The sequence below is a fragment of the Manis javanica genome, chromosome 8 (genome assembly GCF_040802235.1).
Source record: "Manis javanica isolate MJ-LG chromosome 8, MJ_LKY, whole genome shotgun sequence".
NCBI classification, from domain to species: Eukaryota; Metazoa; Chordata; class Mammalia; order Pholidota; family Manidae; genus Manis; species Manis javanica.
The window spans coordinates 12,587,843-12,611,009 of record NC_133163.1 but is presented as its reverse complement, the minus strand read 5'-3'; the positions used below and the strand labels follow the sequence as shown (position 1 = coordinate 12,611,009).

General features: G+C 52.9%; 1 protein-coding gene and 1 long non-coding RNA gene across 9 annotated transcripts in view; one reads left to right on the top strand and one right to left on the bottom strand.

The window, feature by feature from the left end:
• The window catches only part of CCDC88C (coiled-coil domain containing 88C), a 128,121-nt gene that overhangs the window by 95,570 nt on the left and 9,384 nt on the right, over positions 1–23,167 (bottom strand). Inside the window, exon 1 of one of the 8 annotated variants that reach the window (XM_036991678.2) lies at positions 18,073–18,135. The exons of 6 other annotated variants lie outside the window; for them this stretch is intronic. In XM_036991678.2, the coding sequence (XP_036847573.2) occupies positions 18,073–18,120 (48 nt within the window). In that variant the 5' untranslated portion in view covers positions 18,121–18,135. Of the gene's footprint in view, positions 1–8,972; positions 8,993–18,072; positions 18,136–23,167 lie in introns of those variants that run through there. One more of the 8 variants, XM_036991682.2, reaches the window with a different exon arrangement.
• On the top strand, positions 9,110–14,191 carry LOC140850714 (uncharacterized). Its single transcript, XR_012133717.1, has 3 exons — positions 9,110–10,041; positions 12,635–12,734; positions 13,011–14,191. It is a non-coding gene; the product is annotated as an uncharacterized lncRNA (long non-coding RNA).

Below are 23,167 nucleotides of genomic sequence, written 5' to 3'. Positions count from 1 at the left end.
CAGGATCCCTGCCCACCTGGAGGCAACAGGCATGGAGCAGGTTCTGGCTGGGCATGGGGCAGGCTCCAGATAAACTGTCCCTGAATCCCACCTGAATGAGGGCGAAGGAGAGGAGGACTACTGGAAAGTCAGCAGCCAGTCACCATGATCCCATTTCCCAGCCAGAAGCAGACAGGAAAGGAGCAGAACAGTGGGAGTGCTGGGCCCTCCTAGCTCGGGCCACGGGCCCTGGGAAAGAGTGTCAAGTGGGGTAAGTGGGCACTGGCTCAGCCCACAGCTGGCTGCCCAGAGACAGCACTGGCCTCCTGAGGTAGGAAAGGCTTTTTCTGCCAGAAGTCACACAGCTGCTCCCCCAGCCACCTGCACGTTGGGGCTGGTACCGAACCTCTCTGGGCAGGGAGGCTGGCTGGCTGCAGCTCCAGGCACACCCAGGCCCCACTGCCTGGCTACACCTGCATGGCCACCTGCCCCCTTCACCCGGAGTGGCTCTGGTGTGACACTGGCATTTGCTAGAAGAAAGAAAAGCAACCAAAAGCCACGATAAAGCACCCACACCTGAATAGGCAAGCTCTGTGCCTCTCAGATAACACGCTCTGAGCTTTCTCTAGAAAGTAGAGGGGTCGCGGTGACCACCAAGGGCTGGCAGCACCAGGCCGGGAAGGGACGTCCTAACAGGTGCAGATGGGCCATGGGGCCCCTCAGTGCATCCCTGGGAAGCAGTGCGGCTGCTGGGGACAGCCCAGGTGAGTTTACGCCTCTGGAGCGGGGCTCAGCAGGCTGCTGTGGAAAGGACAGTTCACACAAACGTGCCCCAGGCACAGAGCACCTACTGGCTGGCGATCTGCTGCTTACTGCCAAGAAGGCTGTTCCCGAGCCCCTGGACCAGTGCAGTTCCACGGGGTGGAGCGACTTGCCCAGGTCGCCTGCGGGTGAGTGGAGCGTGGGACCCAACACCAGCTCCTTGGAGTCCAGATGCCAATTTAAGATCCTGCTGACCTTTTAATCCGCAGGACTTGTGGTGTAATCATTAGGCACCTCACAGGGCTAAGACCCAAGGGGGTATCCTGCTTACACAATATATCCCTGAGAATTAGAGTAATCTGGAGGAACAAGACCTAAAAACAGTGCCTGACACAAATTCAAGATACGAGGAGACAGGCAGCCGGGGACAGCGCCCCACCCTGGGGAGTCAGGGACCTGGGCCTTTCCCCACATGCCAGGCAGTGGGAGGGAGGGGCGGGGGAGAAAGTCCTACTACCATCTCCTTTCAGGAAGGCTTCCCAGAAGCAGCAACGGATGGTGCCGCTGACCTCTCACACAGCCTTCCGGTGGCTGAGCCCAGTCAGAGGGGAGGCTGGGGGTGAAGGGAGACGGGGAGAGCAGGCAGGAGCCGGGGGCAATATGCCACATAAGGAGATAAGACAGGACCTCTGGCCTCATGGAAACTATCATCTCGGTAGAAAGATACACACACGTGGAAATGATTAGTGGGTGAGGCCATGTGTAACAAGGCACCGATTGTGTGACAGACAGGAAACAAGTGGCCAAGGAAGAGTAGAGCCCCAGGCTGGCAAGGTCCCTAGGGCTGGCAGGCACTGTGGAAGAGGGAGACCTGAGCTGGACGACAGGTGCTGGGAGAGCGGCACTGGGCGGGCAGCTCTGGGAAAGTAGGCCCAACCCCCAACCCCCACCCCCGGCCCCGTCACGCCCACCCAGAAAACACTGGGGTCATCGCAGCCTTTGTTAAAACTTGGCAGTGGGGGGTAGGGCGGGGGGCAGTGCTGGACCGGACACACAGAACTGGGTTAATTATTAATCATGATCCTTGGCTCACGACCCTCAACTGTGGTCACACACGGCTCACTTTTACTTATTTACTTTCCACATAACCACCTGCAAGCCCACCACCCAAAACAAAGGCTGGGACCTTGACAATAACCTTTGCCTAACCAGATGGTGCCTCCATCCCACCCCCATCATGAGCCTGGATCAGAGGGGCACATTCTCTTGCTCTTTTAAGTTTTACTGCATCTGTGAATATTCCTAGAAAGGTCATTTATTCCAGGTGCTTTTAACTTTGTAAGAAAAAGACTAGTGCCGCATGTTATCTTTGGGAGCACATGCTCTTTCCGCCTAATACTTGCTATTGCTAAAATCCACCCCCATCACTGTGCATTGCTGTGGTCAATTCGTGTGGACAGCTGTGTAATATTCCATTGTGTGGTCATGTCTCAGCGTATTCATCCATCCCCCACTGATGGGCATCTGGGCTGTTGCCAGGTTTTTTGAACATTCTTGAGCAAGTCTCCCAGAGCCCACGCACAGGACTTTCTCTCGAGTATACACCTAGCGTGGAAATCGCTAGGCCGTAGGGTCTGTGGATGCTGAACCTTAGGCGTTAATGCCAGTCTGCACTCCCTCCTGCACAGATGAGAAAAACAGCAAAGGCTGCTACCCACTAGACTTCTCCAGGAACTCTGATCCTCCCCAAAGCCCCTATGCTAGGCCACACGCCAACACGGGCCCAGCATCATGAACTAACTGGAGGAGCTCGATCTGACCCCCTCGGCACCCTGACTCTAAGGCCCTGTGCCCAGAGCCACAAGGCCTCTCAGTCCACAGGCCAACTCCTGCCAGAGGGAGAAGGCTGGGAGGGCAAGGACGACATGGCAGGCAGAGCACATCAAGGACACCTCAACGGGATCAAGGGCTGCAGCCGGAGCGCCTCTGTCACCCAGCGCTTGGGGCGACCACAGTGAGGCCGACTGGTCTTGTTCAGCCAGCGTCTCCCCACGCCAGCATTACTGCCCGGCACTCGGGCCTCCTCTCAGCGAGCCCTCATGAGCAGGATGTGAGAATGGACGCCAGCGTGAGCTTGCCTCCTTCCGCTCCATGCCAGCACCTCTCTCCTTCTTGGTCCCAAGGACAAGTGACAGGGACAGTCTCCCATAGTCCGGGACCAACACTGGGCACTCTGGCTGCCCACTGGAGACAGTGTTATTTGTTCCCCACTTCCGGTGGGCCTGCTTGAAACCAACACAACAAATACAACTGTCCCTGCCCTTTTAAAGTTTAATTAGTGTAGAAAGGTCTACCCTGAGGAAGGGATGAGAACATTAAGTAAAGGCAAAGGGACTTGGAGTTGAACACAGGTGTTTTGGGGACACTAACGGGGTGACATGGCTGGGGACTGGACAAGCCCACCTTAGGAAAGCACTTCTCAGCATGGGATAGGATCCTAAAGGGACCCCCCTCCCCCTGGGGCCTCACCTGCCAGCTTCTAGTGTGATCTTGAGACGGGCAGGGCCCCTCCCCCACATCATCCACATCCTCTATTTATTTTGTCTTTACACACAGATGCTCAAAAAATCTTTGTCCAATAAAAACAAAACTCACGTTACTATTTATACAAGGGTACTCCCAATCCCTTGTAAACTGTTGCTGCTAGAATTCCGGTCATCTCAGGTGGCCGAAGTACTGCGACAGTTTCAGGAAACAGTTACAACAAGCAGGAGGAGGAAGGAGAGCAAAGCGCTGGCGCGGGAGTCGGCCACGCATTTCAAGTAGGTAAAATGGTTTTATGGAAGGGCACCAAAGTCAAAAAGTTTTCACTAGAATCCTATGCACAATCCAAAACATTGCTGTTGTGGAAAATCTCAAATGTAAATAGAAGGGGAGGCGGCCCGACAGCGCCTATACACCTGTCACTCCAATTCAACAAGACAGATCTGCCTCATGCACATTTTTCTCTTGTTATGCAACAAAAAGAGATTTTCAAAGCAAACCCTAGCATTACGGTGTTCCAGCCCTCCATCAGAATGCATCTCTAAAGAATACTGGCATTTTCTTACATAACCATAATTACATGCTCAAAACATTTTTTTTTTCCTATATGCTTCTTAAAACGAACCACTCTGTGCTTTTGGAGGCCAGCCCAGAGGTGGAGAAAGGTGGAGAGAAAGAGGGAGAAGGGGAGGGAGAGGGTGGATGCAGAACTCATGTCAGTGAAACCTGCAGAGGCTCTGGGGAGGGGTTCCAATCTGCTCACCTCAAGCAGGTATGTCTTTTCTCTCTTCTGTGACTCTAACCACTGGCCATGGAGAATGTGAAATTTGGAGGCTGAGGACACACAAGGGCTTAGTAACATGGTTGGTGGAAAAATCAAGCATCTCTTATAAGTGCCAAACTGACTCCTCATCCCGCAAGACAAATAAGCTAAAACTGGGACGTGAAGCAGTGCACACCTGGACCCACCCTTTGTTTAACAGGCTGAAAGCTGCTGCCCCCACCATGGAAAATGTCACCATCTGCATCACACAGTGGCTCCCAGAGAAGCAGCCGACTGGGCAGAAGTTAAATGTGCAAGGGCTTTCTCTATGGGGAGTCTGAGTTCACCATCCCTCACCTGGTCAACCGGGGGAAATGGGGAGGAGGTGACCTACCAGACCCATCACAGGACCAAAGGGGCTGCAAGGGGAATGCACCCCAAGTCTCAAAAACACCAGTGCACAGGTGCTGGGGACAAGGCAGGTGTGACAAACCAGGGCCAACCATGGGAAGCATCTTTTGGGTTTAGGATGTTATCTTCTCTATATTCTCTATACCCACAAAGTGACACATTCTTCCTGCTGCCGAAGGAAAGTGCTTTAAAGCCTGAATGTCAAGAGAGAGTTGAGGGTGGCAGCTTCTGCACTTTCTGCCCGAGACGGGCAGATGGGAGAAGATCTTCTATCCAAATTGGGCCTCCCCTGCAAGACCCAGCTCACTCCGCCATCCAGTCCAAGCCCAGCTCTCGGCCTCCATCCGGATTCCTTCTGCGGTGTATTTTCTGAACAGCCCACTTCACCAGGGCCAGTATGGTATTCCCCCCTCACAGTGCCACACTTACACGTCCAGCCTCTCTAGCTAGGATGGGTTCTTCAACATTAGGGGAGTAGAAAGCGCACTGGGTTGAGGCTCAGTTCCAGACCATTAAACACAGAGACAAGTCACAATTTCTCTGGGCTTTAGTTTTGTCTGTGAAGTTAGACAAACACCGTGCAGGGAATACCATCCTCCTCCCACCTGCATGGCACACATCACTATCCGATTAAAGCACTCTTCCCCACAGATCTGGGTCCAGGCCTCCAAACCCCTCCTGACCCCTCTCAGCACAGCACTCGGCACAGCCACAACTAATCCACCTGCACTGAAGGGTGTGCCCATCTGCCACTCCTTGGACGAAAAGGAGGTGGCCACCATGTCCTGGGGGCCCTATGGGTCACCTCCATCCCTCTGGGAGGGAACAAGAACCTCACTCCCGAAATCCCTGACCTCTTCCCTCCAAGGCTGGACTGTCCTCCCTCCTTATATCTCTCCCTGATGCCACAGTCTAAGATCAGGCCCAGCTTCCCACAGAAGGTCCCCAGGGGCTCTGGTGCCCATGCCCCACTGCACCCCCTCCCAGCACCTGCCATGCTCCCAAGCCTTGAGGCCTTTCTACCAAAATTCATGAAAACCTTAAGAGCCCACAGCTGCCCACAGAAGCCCCCTTCTCTTCACCACAGGCTGCAGAGGTGAATATGGGGTGAAAGATTAATCCTGTGCCCTGGCTGCTCTGCCAGGACCCTGCATCTGGGGAAGTCAGTTGGAGAGCAAAGCTCATCTCCCAAGGAGCCTGCTTAAATAAAGCCCAGGACTGCCCTGCTCCTGTGGGGGTCTGGCCAGGAGCTTCAGGGGCCATGCAGGGCTCCAGGCAAGGCTGGCTTTGTTTGATGGAGCCCCCCTCCCTCCAATGCCAAGGAAAGGGAGCACCTCCCTCATTCTGATTGCCTGCTCAAGTGTTAAGGAGCGGGCGGCAGAGGGGGTGGGGAGGAGAAGGCAAGGAGCCGGGGGTCATTCTGCCTCCTCAAAGGCTCCCTGGTAACTTATTAAGCCACCCCATCCTTATTCGCTGAGGATACCCACGGAGGTATCGGTTTACTTTGCCAAACCAGTTCTTGCTGCTTAAGGATGTGTGGGGCTAGGTGAACGGCGGTGGGGCTAGGGAAACCGGACACCCCTGGGAACAGTGCCGCTCCTGGGGAAATGAAGCTCTGGGAAGACACAGCACTCCCGCAGGTTATAAACCGTTTTATTGTTGGCTGCTTGCTGGGACAGGGAGCAGGGGTCACCAACAGAAGAGACACATCACTGAAATGCTATCGCCCAAACTACAAACTACATGAGGCCCATTTTTTTCACAGTGAGACAGAAACAAACGTATCTGTGTGTGTAAACGTTTCCAGTAACAGGTGATGCTGTGAGACCTGCCAAACAGCAGCATCCCTGCTTCCACTATGACACCCACTTCCTCAGCCCAGGGGAGGGGGAGGCCTCTGGGGGGCCACCACGGGGGACCACACACACCGGTGCACCCTGGGAAGACATTCCAGGGACACCCTCAGGCGGATGAGCTCTAACTTTCCCTGCTGTGCTGTGAACTACACCCCAGCACAGGGAAGGAAGGGCTGCTCGCTATCCCCCAGGGTGCACCTCGGGCCCTATCAACCACTCTCTCCGGCACTTTCAGCTGCTCCCTGGGTCAGCTGGTCGGTCAGGCTGGTCAGTGTGCCGCCACCAAGCCACAGGCTGGACCCCGGGCCCTGTGGTCCTTCATCTCCCTCCCTGGGCCCTGACAGCCTGCAGGTGCATCCAGACCTACATGGTTACTGAGAACCCGAGGGGAGGACACAAGGCTGCTCCCGGTGATGCCCCAAATGCTGCCCCTCAAACCCACAGCACGGGGGTGGTTCCTGGGCCACCAATCTACCTGGTATCAAAGGACAATACAGTCCCTACCCTCTAAAGATGAACTTCTTTCAGGGTAACTTGTCCCCCATGCGGCAACACGATGAGATCACTTTAACCCCCAAGAGCCTTTTCTAATGCCCACATGGTGAGGCCAGCAGCCACAAGACCTCCCTTTCCGGCACAGGCACAGGGAAGGTCCGCCAGGAGCACAGCGCCCCAGGATGGTTTTGCTTGAAAAAGTTTAGGCTCCCAGCTGTGCAGGTCCCCAAAGCACTAGAACCCCAGGTGACAGTGCAGTGTCCCAGCCAGGGGTTGTATCTACAGGACTCTGGATATTTCTAGCAACTCAGGAAAAAAAGAAAAGTCCACCAATGAATGCTATCCAACCACAGTCAGGGTCCCAGCTTGCCTGTCCCTCTTTCTAGTTCCCTTATCCCATGGAAACAAGTCAGTGTAACACCAGGAACATGTCCTCAGCTGCACCCACCCACCCCCTCACCCCCGCCCCATCAGGCCCACGATGCACCCCACCTCCAGCTCTGACAGACAGCAGCACCCAGGCACTCATCACAAAGGTGGGCACCTCCTGCAGCCTCCATGGGAAAGGGGCCAAAGGATGGGGGCTTGCAAGGTGCCTGGCGACTTGCTCAGCCCTCCCAGGTGGGGGTTCCCTCCCAACCAGGCCCCAGGAAACCTGTGCTTGGAGATAAGCTTCGGGTCACCAGGTGGTAGGTGGCTTTGAAGCCAGAAGCTGGTGCCCTTCCCAGGTGGTCCAGAGCGGGCTATCCGAGGTCTGGATATCTGGGGTTTTAAACTCCATTTTTGTCCTGGATTGGGGACAGGGCTCACTGCTCATGGCACATCTCCACCCATGTTCCTCATCTCCTAGAATGCTAGCCATGTGCAATTTCATTTCAGAGGCCACACAGTGCAGAAGGAAACCCTACACCAGGTGCAGAAAGGCCTGGGTTCCGATTTCAGGTCTGACGCTCGCCAGCTGTGGTGACCCTGAGCAAGCTACTTAACATCCTGGGGCCTCATTTCCTCATCTGTAAAAAGGGGGTAATAATACCTGAGCCATCTCATCCTCTGTATAGATCCTGTGGTGACGCAGTCTCCCTCTCCTACAGTTAGAGTGAGTGCAGCCGGCAGACTCACGTCTGAACCAGCGGGGCTTCTGGGGAGCTTCACATGCACGCACACATCCTCAGCCCCACCTGGCCGCACTCCTCACCACCCAGGAGTCTGACAGTCTCTATTCTCAAGGCCACTCTCCAGTCTCCTCCTGGCTCAGCCTCCCTGGCATGGTGCAGACACCCCATGATGCCCAAATCATGGTGTGGGCGTGGCCTCCCCAAGAGGATGGCATCTCACCGATCTCCGGGCCAGCACCCTCCCCCCACGCCCAGTGCTGTGATGACCCCCAGGAGCCAGGGCTCTGCTGTCACAGGCTGTGACCAGTGTTGTCCCAAGGCCACTGCAGGGGGCTTGGAGCCAAGTGCAGCTCCTCTGCCACAGAGGCTGCCAGAACCCACTGCAATGGGCCGGTTCTGGGGAGCCTCTACTACCTCATGTCACGACAGTGAATGCCAGCACTTACATGCCACATGCCAGACACTCTTCTATTTACAACTACAGCCCAAACTTGCTGTGATTTCCCATTGTATGAATGAGGAAACTGAGGCATGAAGTAGCGTGACCAGGTCCAAGGTGGTACTGGCTTTTGGGACAACCGTTCCTATCAAAAAATATGTGGCCTCTAACGCAAGGATTTGTGTTGGAACAGAAAATGAACTGCAGGGTCAGAAACATGCAATGTTTACACAAGGATCACTCAGCTCCTTTGCGGAGTCTGCCGGCAGTTTCGGCTCCAAACATGGTGAAGGTGTTTCCTTGGCCGAGTTCTGTTACTAGACCTATGGGCCCCTCAGTTCCTGCAACCACAAAACCTCTCAGGGTTGCCATGGAGTGGTGGGCACACAGCAGGCCGTCAGCAGACTTCTGAGAGGCAGCCAGCCTGGAGCTGAGGGGTGAAGGGGGTTCTAGGAGCGTCCAGGGTTTCCCACAAAGGCCTTTCAATGCAGAAGTGGCTCAGTGGGACCAGAATTATCTGACACTCTAGAACAACCTCTCTGAATAGTTGAAGCTTAAAACAAGATAATTACATCTTGAGGCAACCAAGCAAGGAGCAATAAACTCACCTAAGAACAACCTCCAAAGTCTCTAATAGTATGTGTTTTCCAGCCTTATCATTGGAGGGCTCCAGGACAAGCCAGTCAGGGTCAAAGGCCCCGTGCTGCAGGGAGCACCTGCAGGCTATGCCTGGTCGCCTGCTTTAACAGCTCCTGCTTTCCAGAACACCCTGCTGAGAAGACCAGGTAGAGGAGCCCAGTCTCCAGTCCGGAGATGCCAGGCAAACAGCTCAGGCGATGTTTACAGCTCCACCATGTCTGCTCAGGCCAAGTCCCAGGGCAGCAGTAGGATCCTGGTCTACACAAAACCACTCCAGGATGGCTCTGACAGTTGCTGTGCAAGAGCTCTCTATCTCCCCCAAAGTTCCAAAGCCAGATGTGAACTGAAAATCCAAGCTCTCTTGCCCTGTCTTATTAGACCAGAAAAAGGTACCAGGAAGCCGACTCAGGTGTCCTCCAGTTTCTCTGTCCACCAAGAAGCACACAGGTGGGCCAGGGCTGCTCCGGTGACATTCACGCAGCTTTCTGCAGCCTCACGACCCGTGGCAGGTGTCTGCCAGAAAAACAAGGCCAGCAGGGGAGGAAGCCACCTCAGAGGACAGGAGCCGAGAGCTCACTCCTGGACTCAGCTGCTGCCTGAGTTGCTGACGGGACAGAAGACAGGACCGCTCAATGGCCCTGGGTCTCTGTTCTCCCTGTTTGCTAACCAAGGCAGGCTGAACAGCATCAATGGTTCTCTGCCGGCCTGTACCGCAGAAACCTCTAACTAGAAGCATCCAAGAAAGCTTTTAAAGATCGAAAGCCAAGCCCACCCCGACCAGTGAAGTCAGAATCTGTCGCTCTGCAACTGAGGGCTGGGGCTTTCCGCTCCACTCTGGGCCAGGGGGCGGGACCACTGCGCCAGCCACTCCTCACATGCCTTCCAGCTTTAACATCCTGCCAGCCACACACCATCAGGACTTGTTCTGAACAACTCTTCATCAATCACCTGAGCCTTAACAACACAGAGGAATGTTTATCAAGTTCCAGGGATGTCTCAGCCATGCCACTGGCCAGCTAGTAGGAGAGGATCAGGGTGGTAAGTGAACCCCAACCAACATACAACCGATTTCTGTCTTGTCACATGGGAGCTGGGTTCCTGCTCTGCCACTCACTCACTGTGTGGCCACATTCATGCCCCTCACCCATCTCCCCATTCCCGGCTCCTAGCCCCCTCCCCTGTAAAATGAAGGAATTGGGCCTTGTAACCCCAGGCCACCTTAGCCACTTTCCAAGGCTCTTGATGCTGACCCACACTTGGCCTCATGCCCTCAAGGTCCAGGCAGCTCCCTGGTAGCACCTGCTCCGGAAGTGCCCCAGGCTAAGGCACCTGCTCCGGAAGTGCCCCAGGCTGAGGCATCTGCTGCGCTCTGCCATAGTGACTACAGATCATGGCTGAGGGCCTCGAGCTTTCCTGGGTGACAAAGGCCTCAGCGACGCGGCAGCGCAGACGGGACCCATGCCTGCTGCTCACAGCCTAACTCAGAGGCTCAGCAAACTCTCAGACTGATGTGTAAACAAGAAACACACATGGCAGGCTGTCAGCCACTGTGAGACACAGAAAATGACTAAAAAAGGATTGAAACACTCCAACACGTGATATTTCAACCAAATAAAGACAGATCTTTGCCCTCAGCGGGCTATGCCTCAGAAGCACCCTTGGGGAGAGAGATGTAACTCCTCCCCTGTGGCCGGTGTAAGGACTTCCTGGGGTATTAATAGCTTGCAGCTGTCCCCACGAAAGCCGCAGATACCCTTCCCAGGGCAGAGCCACAGGCTCAGGACAGTGAGCGATGAACCACTTCAGTGTGCCTAGGGGGCAGGATGGGTGGGGGTGGGGGGACGTCTGCTCCTTTTTATGTGAAGTTTTATTTTGATCATGATCATTTATGTGATAAAAATAGAAGGCAGAAAAGAAAGCTTCTAGGTTCCTGATTCTGCACAGCAAGCCTGGGTCTCCTTGGGGTGGTGGGGGGACAGAGTGGGGAAAGGTCATTCCAGATGGAAAAGGACCTCTCCCCCGCAACTGCTCCCAGCCCAAGGCAGGTCCAAGAAAAATCAGGTATACACAGGGAGCCCTCCTGTCCTCCACCGGGAGGAGGTCAAATTGGTTCATTTTAAGGACTCAGCAGCTAACAGCCAAGAGGAATGAGGGCCTTTAATGAGACCAGGAAGGTGTAGGGAAGGTGAGAAAGAAAACAGTGGCTGGCTGCTCTCCCTCCAAATTCAGACACTAAAATGGGAACAGGGGCACTGTGAGCAGGACCCCCTGCTACCACCCTCCCCCTCCCACTTCCAGCCTCTGGGAAAAGTCACCAACTGCTCTTTTTGATAGATGTGATTTCAAGTTTGCAGCTGAAGTCACTGACCTAGACCCCAAAGACTTTAAGGGAAAGCGGATGCTTCTGTGTCTGACAGCTTAATCCTGTTTTCTTTTAAACATGAACTTCTAAAAGGTCCTCATATCCTAGGACTATCCATCCTCAATTGAGGTATTTTGGCTGCCAGGACTTAAGATAAATTGTTTCAATGGGGAAAAACCCCTATGCTGACTCCAAGTGAAAGGTTTTTCCTTTAAAACAAACAAGAGAAAAAAAAAAAAAAAGGAAGAGGAAAGAAATGCCGTGGGATCCTGCTCAGCTGGCCATGAGTGGTCACTCAGTAACCCAAGAGGGGCGGAGACACCCCACTCTTGAAGCTGGGAACGGGCTTTCAGGCCTGTCATGATTAACATCACGTACATTCTTATTAGGCACCCTCTCCATTCTTTCAGAAGGTATTTGAGACCAGAATCGGGTACATAACCATACGTTCCACAAAAACCTATCCTCCTCTTAATTCATACCGTACTCTCTCCATCTCATGACTATATGAGAGGGTGGGGGCGCATCCAACTCCACCCAACACGTAAAGCATGCCCCATGCTCTGTGCTGGGGGCAGAAGTAACACAAGCTAGCATCTGAGAGGCGTCGGTGCTGATCTAAACCCCCTCCTGACCGCCCCCCACCCCTGCAGAAAATCTTGGGGCTGTAGCGCAGAGGTTGCCCTGGAGCACCCACTGGCCGCTTGGTGTTCTAACCCGCTGTTCCAAATCTGCACTGCCAGACCCTAGGACGTAAAGCCCAGATGTACACCTGCCAAAACTACCTTCCAGGTGCCCTACACAAAAAGCCAACAGCGGGTCCCATTCTAGTACAGGAATCCCCAAACCTAAATGAGTTAAAAACAAACAAAACAAAACAATGCAGAGATTCCCAAAACCCAGGGAATGGAGTGGAAATGTCCCACTTCCTTGCCTGGGTCAGGGGTCACCTATCTGGTCCCAGAGTGGAGAGAACAGGGGCCTCCAGAAGGAAAGGATGTGGGTTCAGTCCTTTTTATGCTAGAATTATGGTAGGATACACATAACAGAAAACCACATAAAATACACATTAACGCTTACCATCTCAACCAATTTTAAGTGTACCGCTCAGCAGTGTTCAGTACATTCATGTTATTGTGCCAATCTCCAGAATTCTTTTCCTCTTGCAAAACCAAAGTCTGTCCCATTAAACACTAACTCCCCATCCCCTCCCCTCCTCCCTTACCCCCCAGCCCCTGACAACCACCATTCTACTGCCCATCTCTACAGATTTGGCTACTGTACCTCATGCTAGTCGAACCACACAGCACTTGACCTTTTGTGACCGGCTTATTTCACTCAGCATAATGTCCTCAAGGTTCATCCAGTGGTAAGTGTCACAGTTTCCTTCCTAAGGCTGAATAACATCCCATTGTGTGCACACACCACCTTTTGCTAAGCCATTCACCACAGATGGATGCTTGGGCTGCTCCCACTTTCTCGCTTTTGTGAATAATGCCGCTTTCAACACGGGTGCTGCTCCTCGCTTTCAAAAGTCAATGATTTCTGAAATCAGGCAGCTTCCGAAAAGACTTCAGAGTAACATTTTCCTGAGCACGCCGTATTCCTTTTTACTTTTGGACTAACTCTGGAATTTAAATTCTAGTTACCCCTTGCACTTTTCTGAACTCCTTGCAACGAAATCTGAACATACACTTGGATTTCAAAGTCACATCATGAATCCACCTCCCAATTCCATCCAGCTGTTGCCATCCCTCCAGACACTCTCAAGGGACAGTCACCGGGACGGACACCACAACAGGTGCTCACAGTGGACTCCATTCCCAGCCATCTGCAGGGGTTCGAGCTCCCCCTTTCTGAGACTGTAGCTACCCACCTGGGAATTTAAATGACCTATAAACTTTGACATCAGATCACCCCTTCCCACTGTGTGCACCCCCCACTCCCCAGCAAAAAAATCCAACCCAGTAACTTTGGAGGTGGGGGTCGTCAAGGACACAGAATTCCCAGGTCCTGACTTAGACCTCCCAGGGCAGGGAGGCAACCTCATTCAATCAAACAACAGGAAAATACCTTCAAAGGGAAAAAAAAAAGGAGGAGGACAGCTTTGGCTTTGCTGGTCACAGTTCCAATTATTGCCTGTTTTAAAAGGCTGGTTGAGTTTAAATGGGGGAGATTAAAGGGCTTATTAAAGTGGCTTTGGCTTTAGAAATCCACTTCTCCCACCTTCTGAACCCCAGAGCTGATAAAGACCCAGAGTTTTAATACAGGCAATGCATTACAACAGCCAAACTGAGTCCAGGAACACCTCCTGCCCTGGGGACTTCTCGGGCTGGCCCTGGACTCTGCCAGGGAGGCAGGGCTGGGCCAGCAGCTCCTCTTCTTCCACACAGTTCATGGGATCAGAGCAAACATCAGGGTGGCCCACTGGCTGGCATTTACTGCACCCCTAGACCCTGAAAGGACAAAGGCCTGCAGAGCTCCTGCCACTAGGAAGCCTACCAAGTGGTATGGGACCTGGGGGAAGCAGCGCAGAGCTGAAAGGTGGGATGATGCTGGCAAGGGATATAAATAAACTCAAGACTCACAGCTTCAGAGGGCTTGACACAGGTGGGCAAAGGGCACAGGCTCTGGGCAGGAGAAAGTGCCAAGGGAAGAGGCAGGGGTGTGGAGGGAACAGGCATGGCTAGAGCAAAGGCAGAGCTCCAGTCTGGCCACAGAAACATCCGGGCTCACCAGGCCCCAGCTCTGCAGCGGGCACTGGCAACACACTGCCTCTTTCTGAATGCTCACAACCCAGGAGTCTCGTCAGTTATGCTCACTGGACAGAGAAGGTCACAGTCAGGAGGGTCAGGTGGCTTGCCCGAGGGATGGCAGGCCCAGCGGGATGGCAGGCCCAGCTGCCCACTGTTCAGAGAACGATGCTGTCCTGGGGCCCCCAGGATGCGCGTGGGGGCAGACAGGGCAGAGGCAGCCTGGGAGGAGTCTACCTCCCAAATGAAGACACCAGGGTAATGCCCGTGATGCTCCAGGACAGGTGGAGGCCCCTCCATCCTCCCAGGGACCCACACCACAGTCATCCGCTCTCAAAGTTTGGATGGGCTGTTTTGGATTAACTGCCCCAGGGAGCGAAAGAGCCTGGGGTTATCAGGAGCCACCAGCTCTTCTTTCTTCTGGGATCTCGGGGCTTGGGGCATCCACAGCTGTGACTCAGGCCATTTCCACCTGAAAAATCCAATTTGGTAAGCTCCCCTCTACAGAATTCAAACATCACAAACTCTCACCGCCACAGCGGGGGTGGAGTGGGGGCGGCAGCTGAAGAACAACTTGGCACAAAACGTTCCAAAATTGCTTCAGAGTTTCTGATGCCTTAAGTGACCACAATTTGACAATTTAAAAGGAAATATACTATTCTGACTGGCTACAAGAACAGGAGGGTAAGCCTGTTTGGGTACTGTGGTTTGGAAAGGAGGAATTTATTTTAAAGTTTTAAAGTCATTAAGCCTAAACTTTAGGAAGCTCAAGGGTGCCCAGCTGGCTAGACAAAGTTGAAAACAATCCATTTAATTTCCACCCTCCAGGGACTGAGCCTCCGCAGTACCTGACATATGGCATCTCCATCAACAAAGCAAACACCACATGAAAAGCCTGCAAGTTGGTGTGAAAGCAGCAGGGGGCCCTCCTAAGAATGGGATTCAAAGGCCCCAGGGCCCCCCTGGCCCCCTAGACAGTCAGGTCCAGGCACTCAAGGAACACAGAATGAATAAAGCAGACCCCACCCTCCAATTATTCAACAGTCTAGAAAGGGGCAACAGGCTGGGGACCTTTGCAGGATCATCTTAGCCTAGAGACAGGATCCTGGGCCCAGTGCAGTAACATGTGCCCTGCACACAATGACTTCTCTGCATCACTCCCTCCTCTGAGTCACAGCTTCTATTTTCTGCACCTTGTCACTCACACAGACTGATGGTAGGTATGTTTCCATGCTGATGGGGTGAGCGACAGAGACAAAGATGCAGGGCCTGCTTTCGAGGCGTTTCATCAGTGGCGGAAGATAAAATGGTAAGGTTTCCAAGGGATAACATGCTTAAGATGCTCGGAACACTGTGGGCACACAATAAGCTTAAAATAAAAAGACCACATAGGAGGAAAAGATGTGCGGTAAAAGTCAAGCACATTTTGTGCACACACGTTGGAGTAATCCAAACAAACCAGAGAGCGTAACTCTGGGCAGGGCCCTTCCGTAACGAGTGAAAGGAGCATGCTCAGAGAGGCCATCTGCCCGCAACCACCTTATTACACCAGGGGGCATCTTATCCTCACCTCTAGCACGGTGTCTGTACAAGGCCCTCCTTCCACCCTCCCTACGATTCTTGAGGCAGACACTATTAATGTCTCCACTTTCGGTTAAGAAAGACTCTCAGAGATAAAGTTACCCAAGGCCACAATCTGAGTGGTGAGCTCAAGGGGACGCACGCCTGTACCTTCCACCTCTGCAGATGGAGAGGCCTGCAGCTTTTCTTACTCTCTTCATATCTGTGCTTGGATGCGTCTCTCCTGCTTCCCAAGTCCTCTACCTACATGAGTGACCCGGCCCTTCCGTCTGCAGAATACAGACTAACCAAGTCAGCCTAGGAGGGTGTGTGCTATCAAATTAGTGTTCGCTGACTCAAGAAGCATGGTGTTCTTTCATTTGAGCCTCACAACGAGCTACAACATGGTACTGCCCATATTTCACAGGAGATGTTAAATGAGGCCCCCTAAGTGGCATTACTAGTGCCAGTGACACCCAAGTCTCTAGACCTTTAAGAACGATCCAGCATGACAAAGTAGTCCTGCTTGCCTTATGTCTGACCCCCAGCTTCCATCCCATGCTTCTCCTTCTGGTTTCACCTTCCTGCCCTTCCGGGTAACCAGAGGAGCCACCCCACAGAGCCAGCTCACCCACTGCCACAGAGCAGTGGCTGAGCCCCCAGCCAAGAGCAGGGCCATCCTGCGTGGCAGCTAATGAAGCCACGGAAGGCTTCTCCCTGAAGCTGCACTGCACCCCATCTCCTCCCTTGGAGAGTGGACCTATATTTAGAATACCCCCCTCTCTCCTTAACCTGCTGAAACCCAACCCCAAACCAGTGGAACCCTTGCAGGACAGAGCAGGCACAGGATACAGTCTTCTAAAACCTTCAACTCCCCTCAAAACATCAACTTAGAACTGGGGGTACAGTGTGGCCTCTTCAACACCCTCAAAGTCCTGGCTGACAATTTAAGACAACCACTCCCTCAACCCCCTTACTTTTCTTTCTCCTCATTACCAGAAAAACAGGACTGAAATTGTATCTAGAGTACCAAGGCCCTAAATGCTACAGCACAGCAGCAGGAAAACTTAGTCTTTCCATAAAAAAGAACTGAATAACACAAACTGTTATTAGCCCTGGACACGAGCCACACAGCCGGCTTTGCGGAGGGGCAGAGCCTGCCCAGGCAAGTTCTTCAGAGACTCCTTCTGACAAACCAGTTAGAACATCCAACATGCTGATCTGGGCATTTAACAGCAAAACCCAAGGCAGAGGAGAAACGCTCCTTTTTAAAAACTTTGGAAAATCATTTCCCACCTTTTCTGTCACAGAAGGAATTGGTGCCTTGTTCTACTTCCAGCCATGTTGGTGTCTCGAGTACAAAGCAAGTTGTGTTTCCAACTCCATTCATCCAGCAGCGTGGATTCACACAACATAAGCACAGTTCCAAAAATGCGAAGACCTAACTGAAAAGGACGCTGGTCGGCTCACTCTCGGCACCCGGGGGGCTTCCCAGTTGAGGTTTTGGCGAATATTCTGCTGGACGCAGAGATTCAGCCCTCTTGCCCGAGGCTGGAGTGACCACCCAGCTTCCACCCCCAAACAAGATGGTTACTCTCTTCATGCACAGACCTTAAGAGAAGGACTCAAAAACACCACACTTCATAGATGCCCACAGAGCAAGAGAAAACTTGAGCAAAAGGTAGACAGATACTTCACATGGTGAGATGACAAGTTTCAGAAACAGGATTCTGGAAAGAAATGCCATTCACAGGAAGGGAAGGAGCTGAGACAAAGTCCAGATGTGTCAATGTAAGGATTTGAGCAGGTCCTTCTGCCCATCGATCGTGCACTGGGCCGTGGGCTCTGTGTTATGCAGAGGAGACCAAAGCGAGGCGGAGGCCTCCATACCTGGGAGCAAAAAGGAGGGCTCTGGAGCCCAGAGCTCCCTCCTCTCCAGGAAGGCAAGAGAGCGTGGCAGCTCAGGGGCAGCAGGGAAACCCCAGCAACTCAAGGCCTGGACTGAAGGCCAGGAGGAGGACCCCACAGAGACCGGCAGGACTGTGCATATGCACACACACCCTCCCTCCGTCTGCCGCCTTAAGCCTCCTTGGCCTGGCTCAATTCCAGCTCTGCTAATTACACCAGGCCCACCTTTCACCCCTCTCCACCCCCTGCAATTAGCCCCGATTCTCTGCTTCCTGCTGCTCTGGGCGGTGCAGGGTGAAGTCTGGGGCCCGCTGCTCCTTCCTCCCCACCCACTGCCCAACACAGGAAGCGCTGGTTTCAGGAGAGGCCTGAAGCAATCCAGTCCCTTCCTCTGGGGCTCTGGGCTGGTGTGAAATCTGGCTAACAATGGGGAGCCCAAGCAGGAGACACCACCAGGGCACTGGCACCCCTAGCCTGGCCCATCACCTGAGGCTTCTGGCTCGGGTTTCCATCTTGAATGGCTGGGGTTTCCATCCTGAATGGCTCTGCCACCCTTCACAGCCAGTCTGCCAACAAAAATGACTGTCGAAAGCCTGATTTTTAGAAAGCAGTTTCCCCAAGCAGCTGATGACCAAGAAAACTTGCAGCTCTCTGGGGCTGTTCTCTTATCTTGCTCAACATGCCTCACTTTCCTAAACTGCCAGATGGGCAGAGCAATTTCTTCTACACAATGACAAGGGCTAGAAAGCTAGCACAGTGCCTGGCTCATAGAAGACACTCAGGTATCGTCCCAAGCCTCTGACTGGGGCACGGAGCTGAGTCCTGACATTCCTGCTTTCTATTCGGTGTGCCTTGACAGCAGTTCTTTTAAAAAGAAAAAAGGAAACCAAGTCTGACTGGCACATGTTCTCACATCTTGCAGAGACAAAACTGCCTCTGGAAAGGTTTGGGACTATGTGGCACACGATGAGGTGCCCTCAGCTCTCTTTAGTGTAGAAAAGGGGAATTCTAGTGGCCCTGAAGCTGCCACCCTCCTGCAGTCCTCCCCACAACCCATGTCTGGCTGCCCTGGAGCCCCTGCCTCCCAGCCCCGGGGGTCCTGCTCCAAAACCTGGGGGAGACAGGCACAGCTGGCACACAGCTGAGCCTTCCTGGGCTTAGGATGCCCGTTCCAGGTGGGGCACTGAGCAAGCTGCTCTCTAGGCCCCATGTGGCCAATACCCCAGGTGAGTCTCTCCGAACTCACCCCCTCTCTCCTCTGCTCCTACGGTGGCCCAGGTGCCCAGGACCTGCCCTGATCTCCACTCCCTCCTGATGCCAATCCAGTCTCCCTATGGATGCCAGCATTTTCTTTTAAAAATTTTCCCTTTTAAAAATTCTCCGAAGACTCCTGAGTCCTTCAGGAGGTTCAGGTCCATTAGCACAGCATCTCCCCCTCTTGCGGTTTCGCCATCTTTGCAGTCTCACCACCCTACTCCCCACAGCTTAACCTGTCCTCAGGCTTTCTCTATGGCTTCCTGGGGGCTGCTCCTCCCCCAGGGCACACTCCCTGCACCCTGTCTTCTGCCACTCAAGCTCCCTGCTAATCATTCAAGCTCAGGACAGTGTCACCTCCTTTCCCCAAGAGCTCTGTCCCTTCCCGGGCTGGGGAGCACTCTCTGTCCTGTGCACACACAGTATCACAGTAGTTCATTTGCCTGGCCTCTCTCCCACCCTACAGGACATGAGCATCTCAGGAATGGAGAACGGCCTTGAGAAGAAGAAAGAAGCAGAAAGAGAAAACTAGGTCACTCTCGGCAAGTCACACCCACCTCTTTGGGCCACCAGGGCATCCTCATGGGACACATCATCACTTTGCACTAGAGAGAATGGGGGATAGGAAGCGAGAGGAAGGAAAGAGGAAAGGAGGGGTCTACGCAGGCCACCGCCCCGTCAGGATCACTTCCCAACAGTCTGGAAGGTTCTCTCTTGAACTTCAGACTGACAGCCACCATTCACAGGGAAGCCAGGAAATGCCTGGGTCAAGTCCACAGCAGAAAAGGATGCCCACTGCTGCCACGGGAGCCGCTCTGACAGCCTCCCAGTCCTGGCACTGGACTGCCCAGCTTCATGGCCATGTCCTGTCCCGTCACAGTCACTCAGTGGCTGTCCTGCTGGAGATTCAAGCCAGCAACCAGCGCTCCCCCAACGCAAGAAGTTCACCCAGATGTTCGGCAAGAAATAACCTCAGACTCCATCCCCTTCGCCTGCACCGCACACTCAGAAATACTCAGCATTCAACAGCAACACAGAACACTGCCTTTCACAGGAGCTACTGCAACGGGCAAGGGCACAATCGGGCAATTCAGAGAAGACAAACAAAAGGCTTGTAACAAAGGCAATTTTGGCAGTAAGCAGCGCAAGGCCTCCAAGTAGTCATGCCCTGTGACCCAGTAATTCCAAGCTAGGAATGTATCCTAAGGACATATAAACAGTTGTTGAAAGGTTTCCGTGCCAAGTGTGTTCATGGTGGTGGTGTTTATAGTCCTGAGACAGAACTAACCCAGTATCAATGACTGTGGTACGGACGCATGTGAAATGCCATGGAGACACTAAAATTCATATGTGAAACACTATTCAGTGACATGGGAACACACTCACTACACAGTAAGTAAACCCCATTACAAAAAGAATGAATGATTACGATACCATCCATACTCTGAGACACCACATACACAGACTTGAAGACGGAAAGCATAAATACCAAAATATTAACAGTATCCTAGGTGGTGAGATAATGGATGAGTTTAATTTTATTTCTCCCCATCTGCAATCAGAAAATATTTTCATAAAAAAAAAAACACTACTTTCAACTTCCTCAGCATGTAGATAGAAGCTACAAAAGCAAGACTAACCGCCTCAACAGCTCTCCTCTTTAACCTTTAAAGTCTAAAGCGGAGAAAGGAATTTATTTCCTGTAAATTTGATATAATGCAAATTCCACTGGTTCCTGTAGACACGGCAAGAGCAGACTCACTGTTCCTACCCATCAAAGCAGGTCACCCCCACCTAGGGGGCCTTCACCGTTACTAAACCGTCCAGCCCACACCAGTGAGACAGAGCTAGAATTTACTTTGTTCCCAGCAACAGTGTCAAATGCACATTCTACTCTTTTGACAAGTCTTGTTTTTCAAATTGAGCGTGCACATTTCTAAAGACAGTTCTAATTTTTAGTAGTCAACCTATGCTCACCTAACACAACTGCCACAGAAAGCTGACAGGTTGCAAAAACCAGGCTGCGTGGGGAAGAGCTACAGGCAGGGGCTGGAGTTTTATCTAAGGATATCACACAGCACACACACACACACAGAACAAGAGTCTAAAAACATGAACCAGACACCCACCCAATTAACGGGTTATCTCCAGGGATAACTGGAAGCAGTAGAGGCATGCTGGGGGCTTCCGACAGAACAACTTTCTCAAGGAAACAAGTCTGAAGCAAATGTGAAAAGTATTCACATCTGTTCATACATATTTGATCGGATACACAGGTGCTCATTACAACCATATGAATTGTTTTGAAATTTTCTGAATTGAAGGCAATAAATTAAAAAGATTACAGAAGATAAGGCAACACCAGACTATTCTGCTGTTTCTTCTCAGATGAAGAACAATGGCCTGGGTCTGCTCTGGCCTCCTGACCACGGGGAGAGACCCCAAGTCAGAAGAGCTGAGTTCAAGGATATCATAAAATAAAACTTCCCTGAGGTGACCCTGAACTCTGGACCTTGGTCCTCTCACCATCCGGCGACTGTGGAATTTCAGGCCCACAGAAGCCCATCCTCACCTGGAAACACAAGAACCCAGGAGGCCCAGAGAAGGAAGCAGCCTGGCCCCGTGCGAGGACAGCGAGGGGGGAGCTCGCAGAAACTCGGCACTGTCCCCATTTCAGAGGAAGCTCTGCAGGGCGGTTCCTGTACCCACCTAAAGGTCCCATTATCAGGATATTGTCTCCACAGGTTTTTGAGGCAAAACTTGAGCTTCCTTGTGATAGAAGCCCATGTCATACATGGGTCCCTGTCCTTCCTAATTGTCCCTTCCTTGGGATGCCTCAGAAAAGAAGGGACAGCCAGGGGGCAGACCTGCTGCTTGACAAATACATCCCAGGGCTGGATTCTGTGGCTTCGATGTGTCTACCGAACCACAGCAGGCATGGGGGTGGGGGTAGGGAGGCCTCCCGACCCCCCCAGCCACCCAGTTCAGGGTAAGGGATGACGACGCTAGTCTTGCTTCATCCCGAGCCCTCGCCACCTGCAGGGCCACTCCCCAAGGGGACGCCAAGCAGCATTCTCTTGGAAAACTTTCTTGAATGTCCCTTTACAATAATAACCGATTACGTGCACGCTATAATGTCGGGGGGGAGGGAAAAAGGCAGGATATGCGATTGTATATATGGCACGACCACAGCAGTGTAACACAAAAACTATTCATGCAAAAGCTGGAAGGAAACACTAAAAATGCTGATAATGATTGTCTTTGGGTGGTGGGATTATGGGTGGTTCATTCTTGCTACTTGTTTTCCAAGCTGTTTATAAAGAACACAAATTACTCATATGACCAGAACTTTTAAAACAAATCAGAAGGAAAAAAATCACACAGAACACTGCCCACAGAGACCAGGGGTCAGCCCCAGAGGCGGGTATCCTGCCAGCTTTCTCCAAGTGGGCAGGGGTGGCCTGTGGCCTTTAGCAAGTATTCATTTTGGGCTGCGGCTCCCAACGCCCGCCAGCCCTGCCCTCAAACAGCTAACAGCGCAGAAGCAAAACAAGGAGACAGCAGCCCCTTCTCTCCCCGGAAGTCCATCTGGGCCCCGGGAATGGGCAGGCCATCTCCCTTCTGGAGACTGGTTCCCATCTTCTGGAACTCTACACAGTGCCCCAAAGCAGCAAACGGCCTGAGAACCAACAGAGACTCAAGCGGTGGCACACCCACTTGGCTAGACCAGCCCTGGACTATCAGAGCTGCTGTCACCACGGCATGTGTCCTATGGGGCCAGACCTGAGGACAGGACCTGAATGGCCAAACAGCTGCTCACGCAGCGCTGTGGAAACCCCACCTCTGCCTGTGGCCTCCACCACTGCCTCTGGGAGAGGTGACCACCTCTCAGCCGGGCCTCGGGTGGGAGACTCGCCCGGGAAGAGTTACTGCCGCCGCTCTGGCCAGCCTTGCAAGCCTGTTCTGAACCCTGAATTTCTGTCTCTTGATGCTCCCACACTCCCTGGTTTTGATGCCTCTGAAACCTGGTGAACCAGACCTTCATCCAAGCAGGGGTGGCTGGACAATGCTGACCCTGACAGCTTGAGGACAGAACTGTTTCAGGGCCCCATGCCTTCGTCTACCTACCTCAACACCCTGTCCCTTTCTCTCCAGCCCATGACCCTCCAAACTTGGCAGCTCAGTCACCTACCAGAACTCCACTCAGGTGGCCCCTCTTCCAAGAAGCCCTCCCCAACCTCACCCCTGCAGCCTGGATTAAGGGTCTTGTCTCTTGAACTAGAAGCACCATCTGCTCCCTGGCACTCAGCACATGGCATTGAAAGCA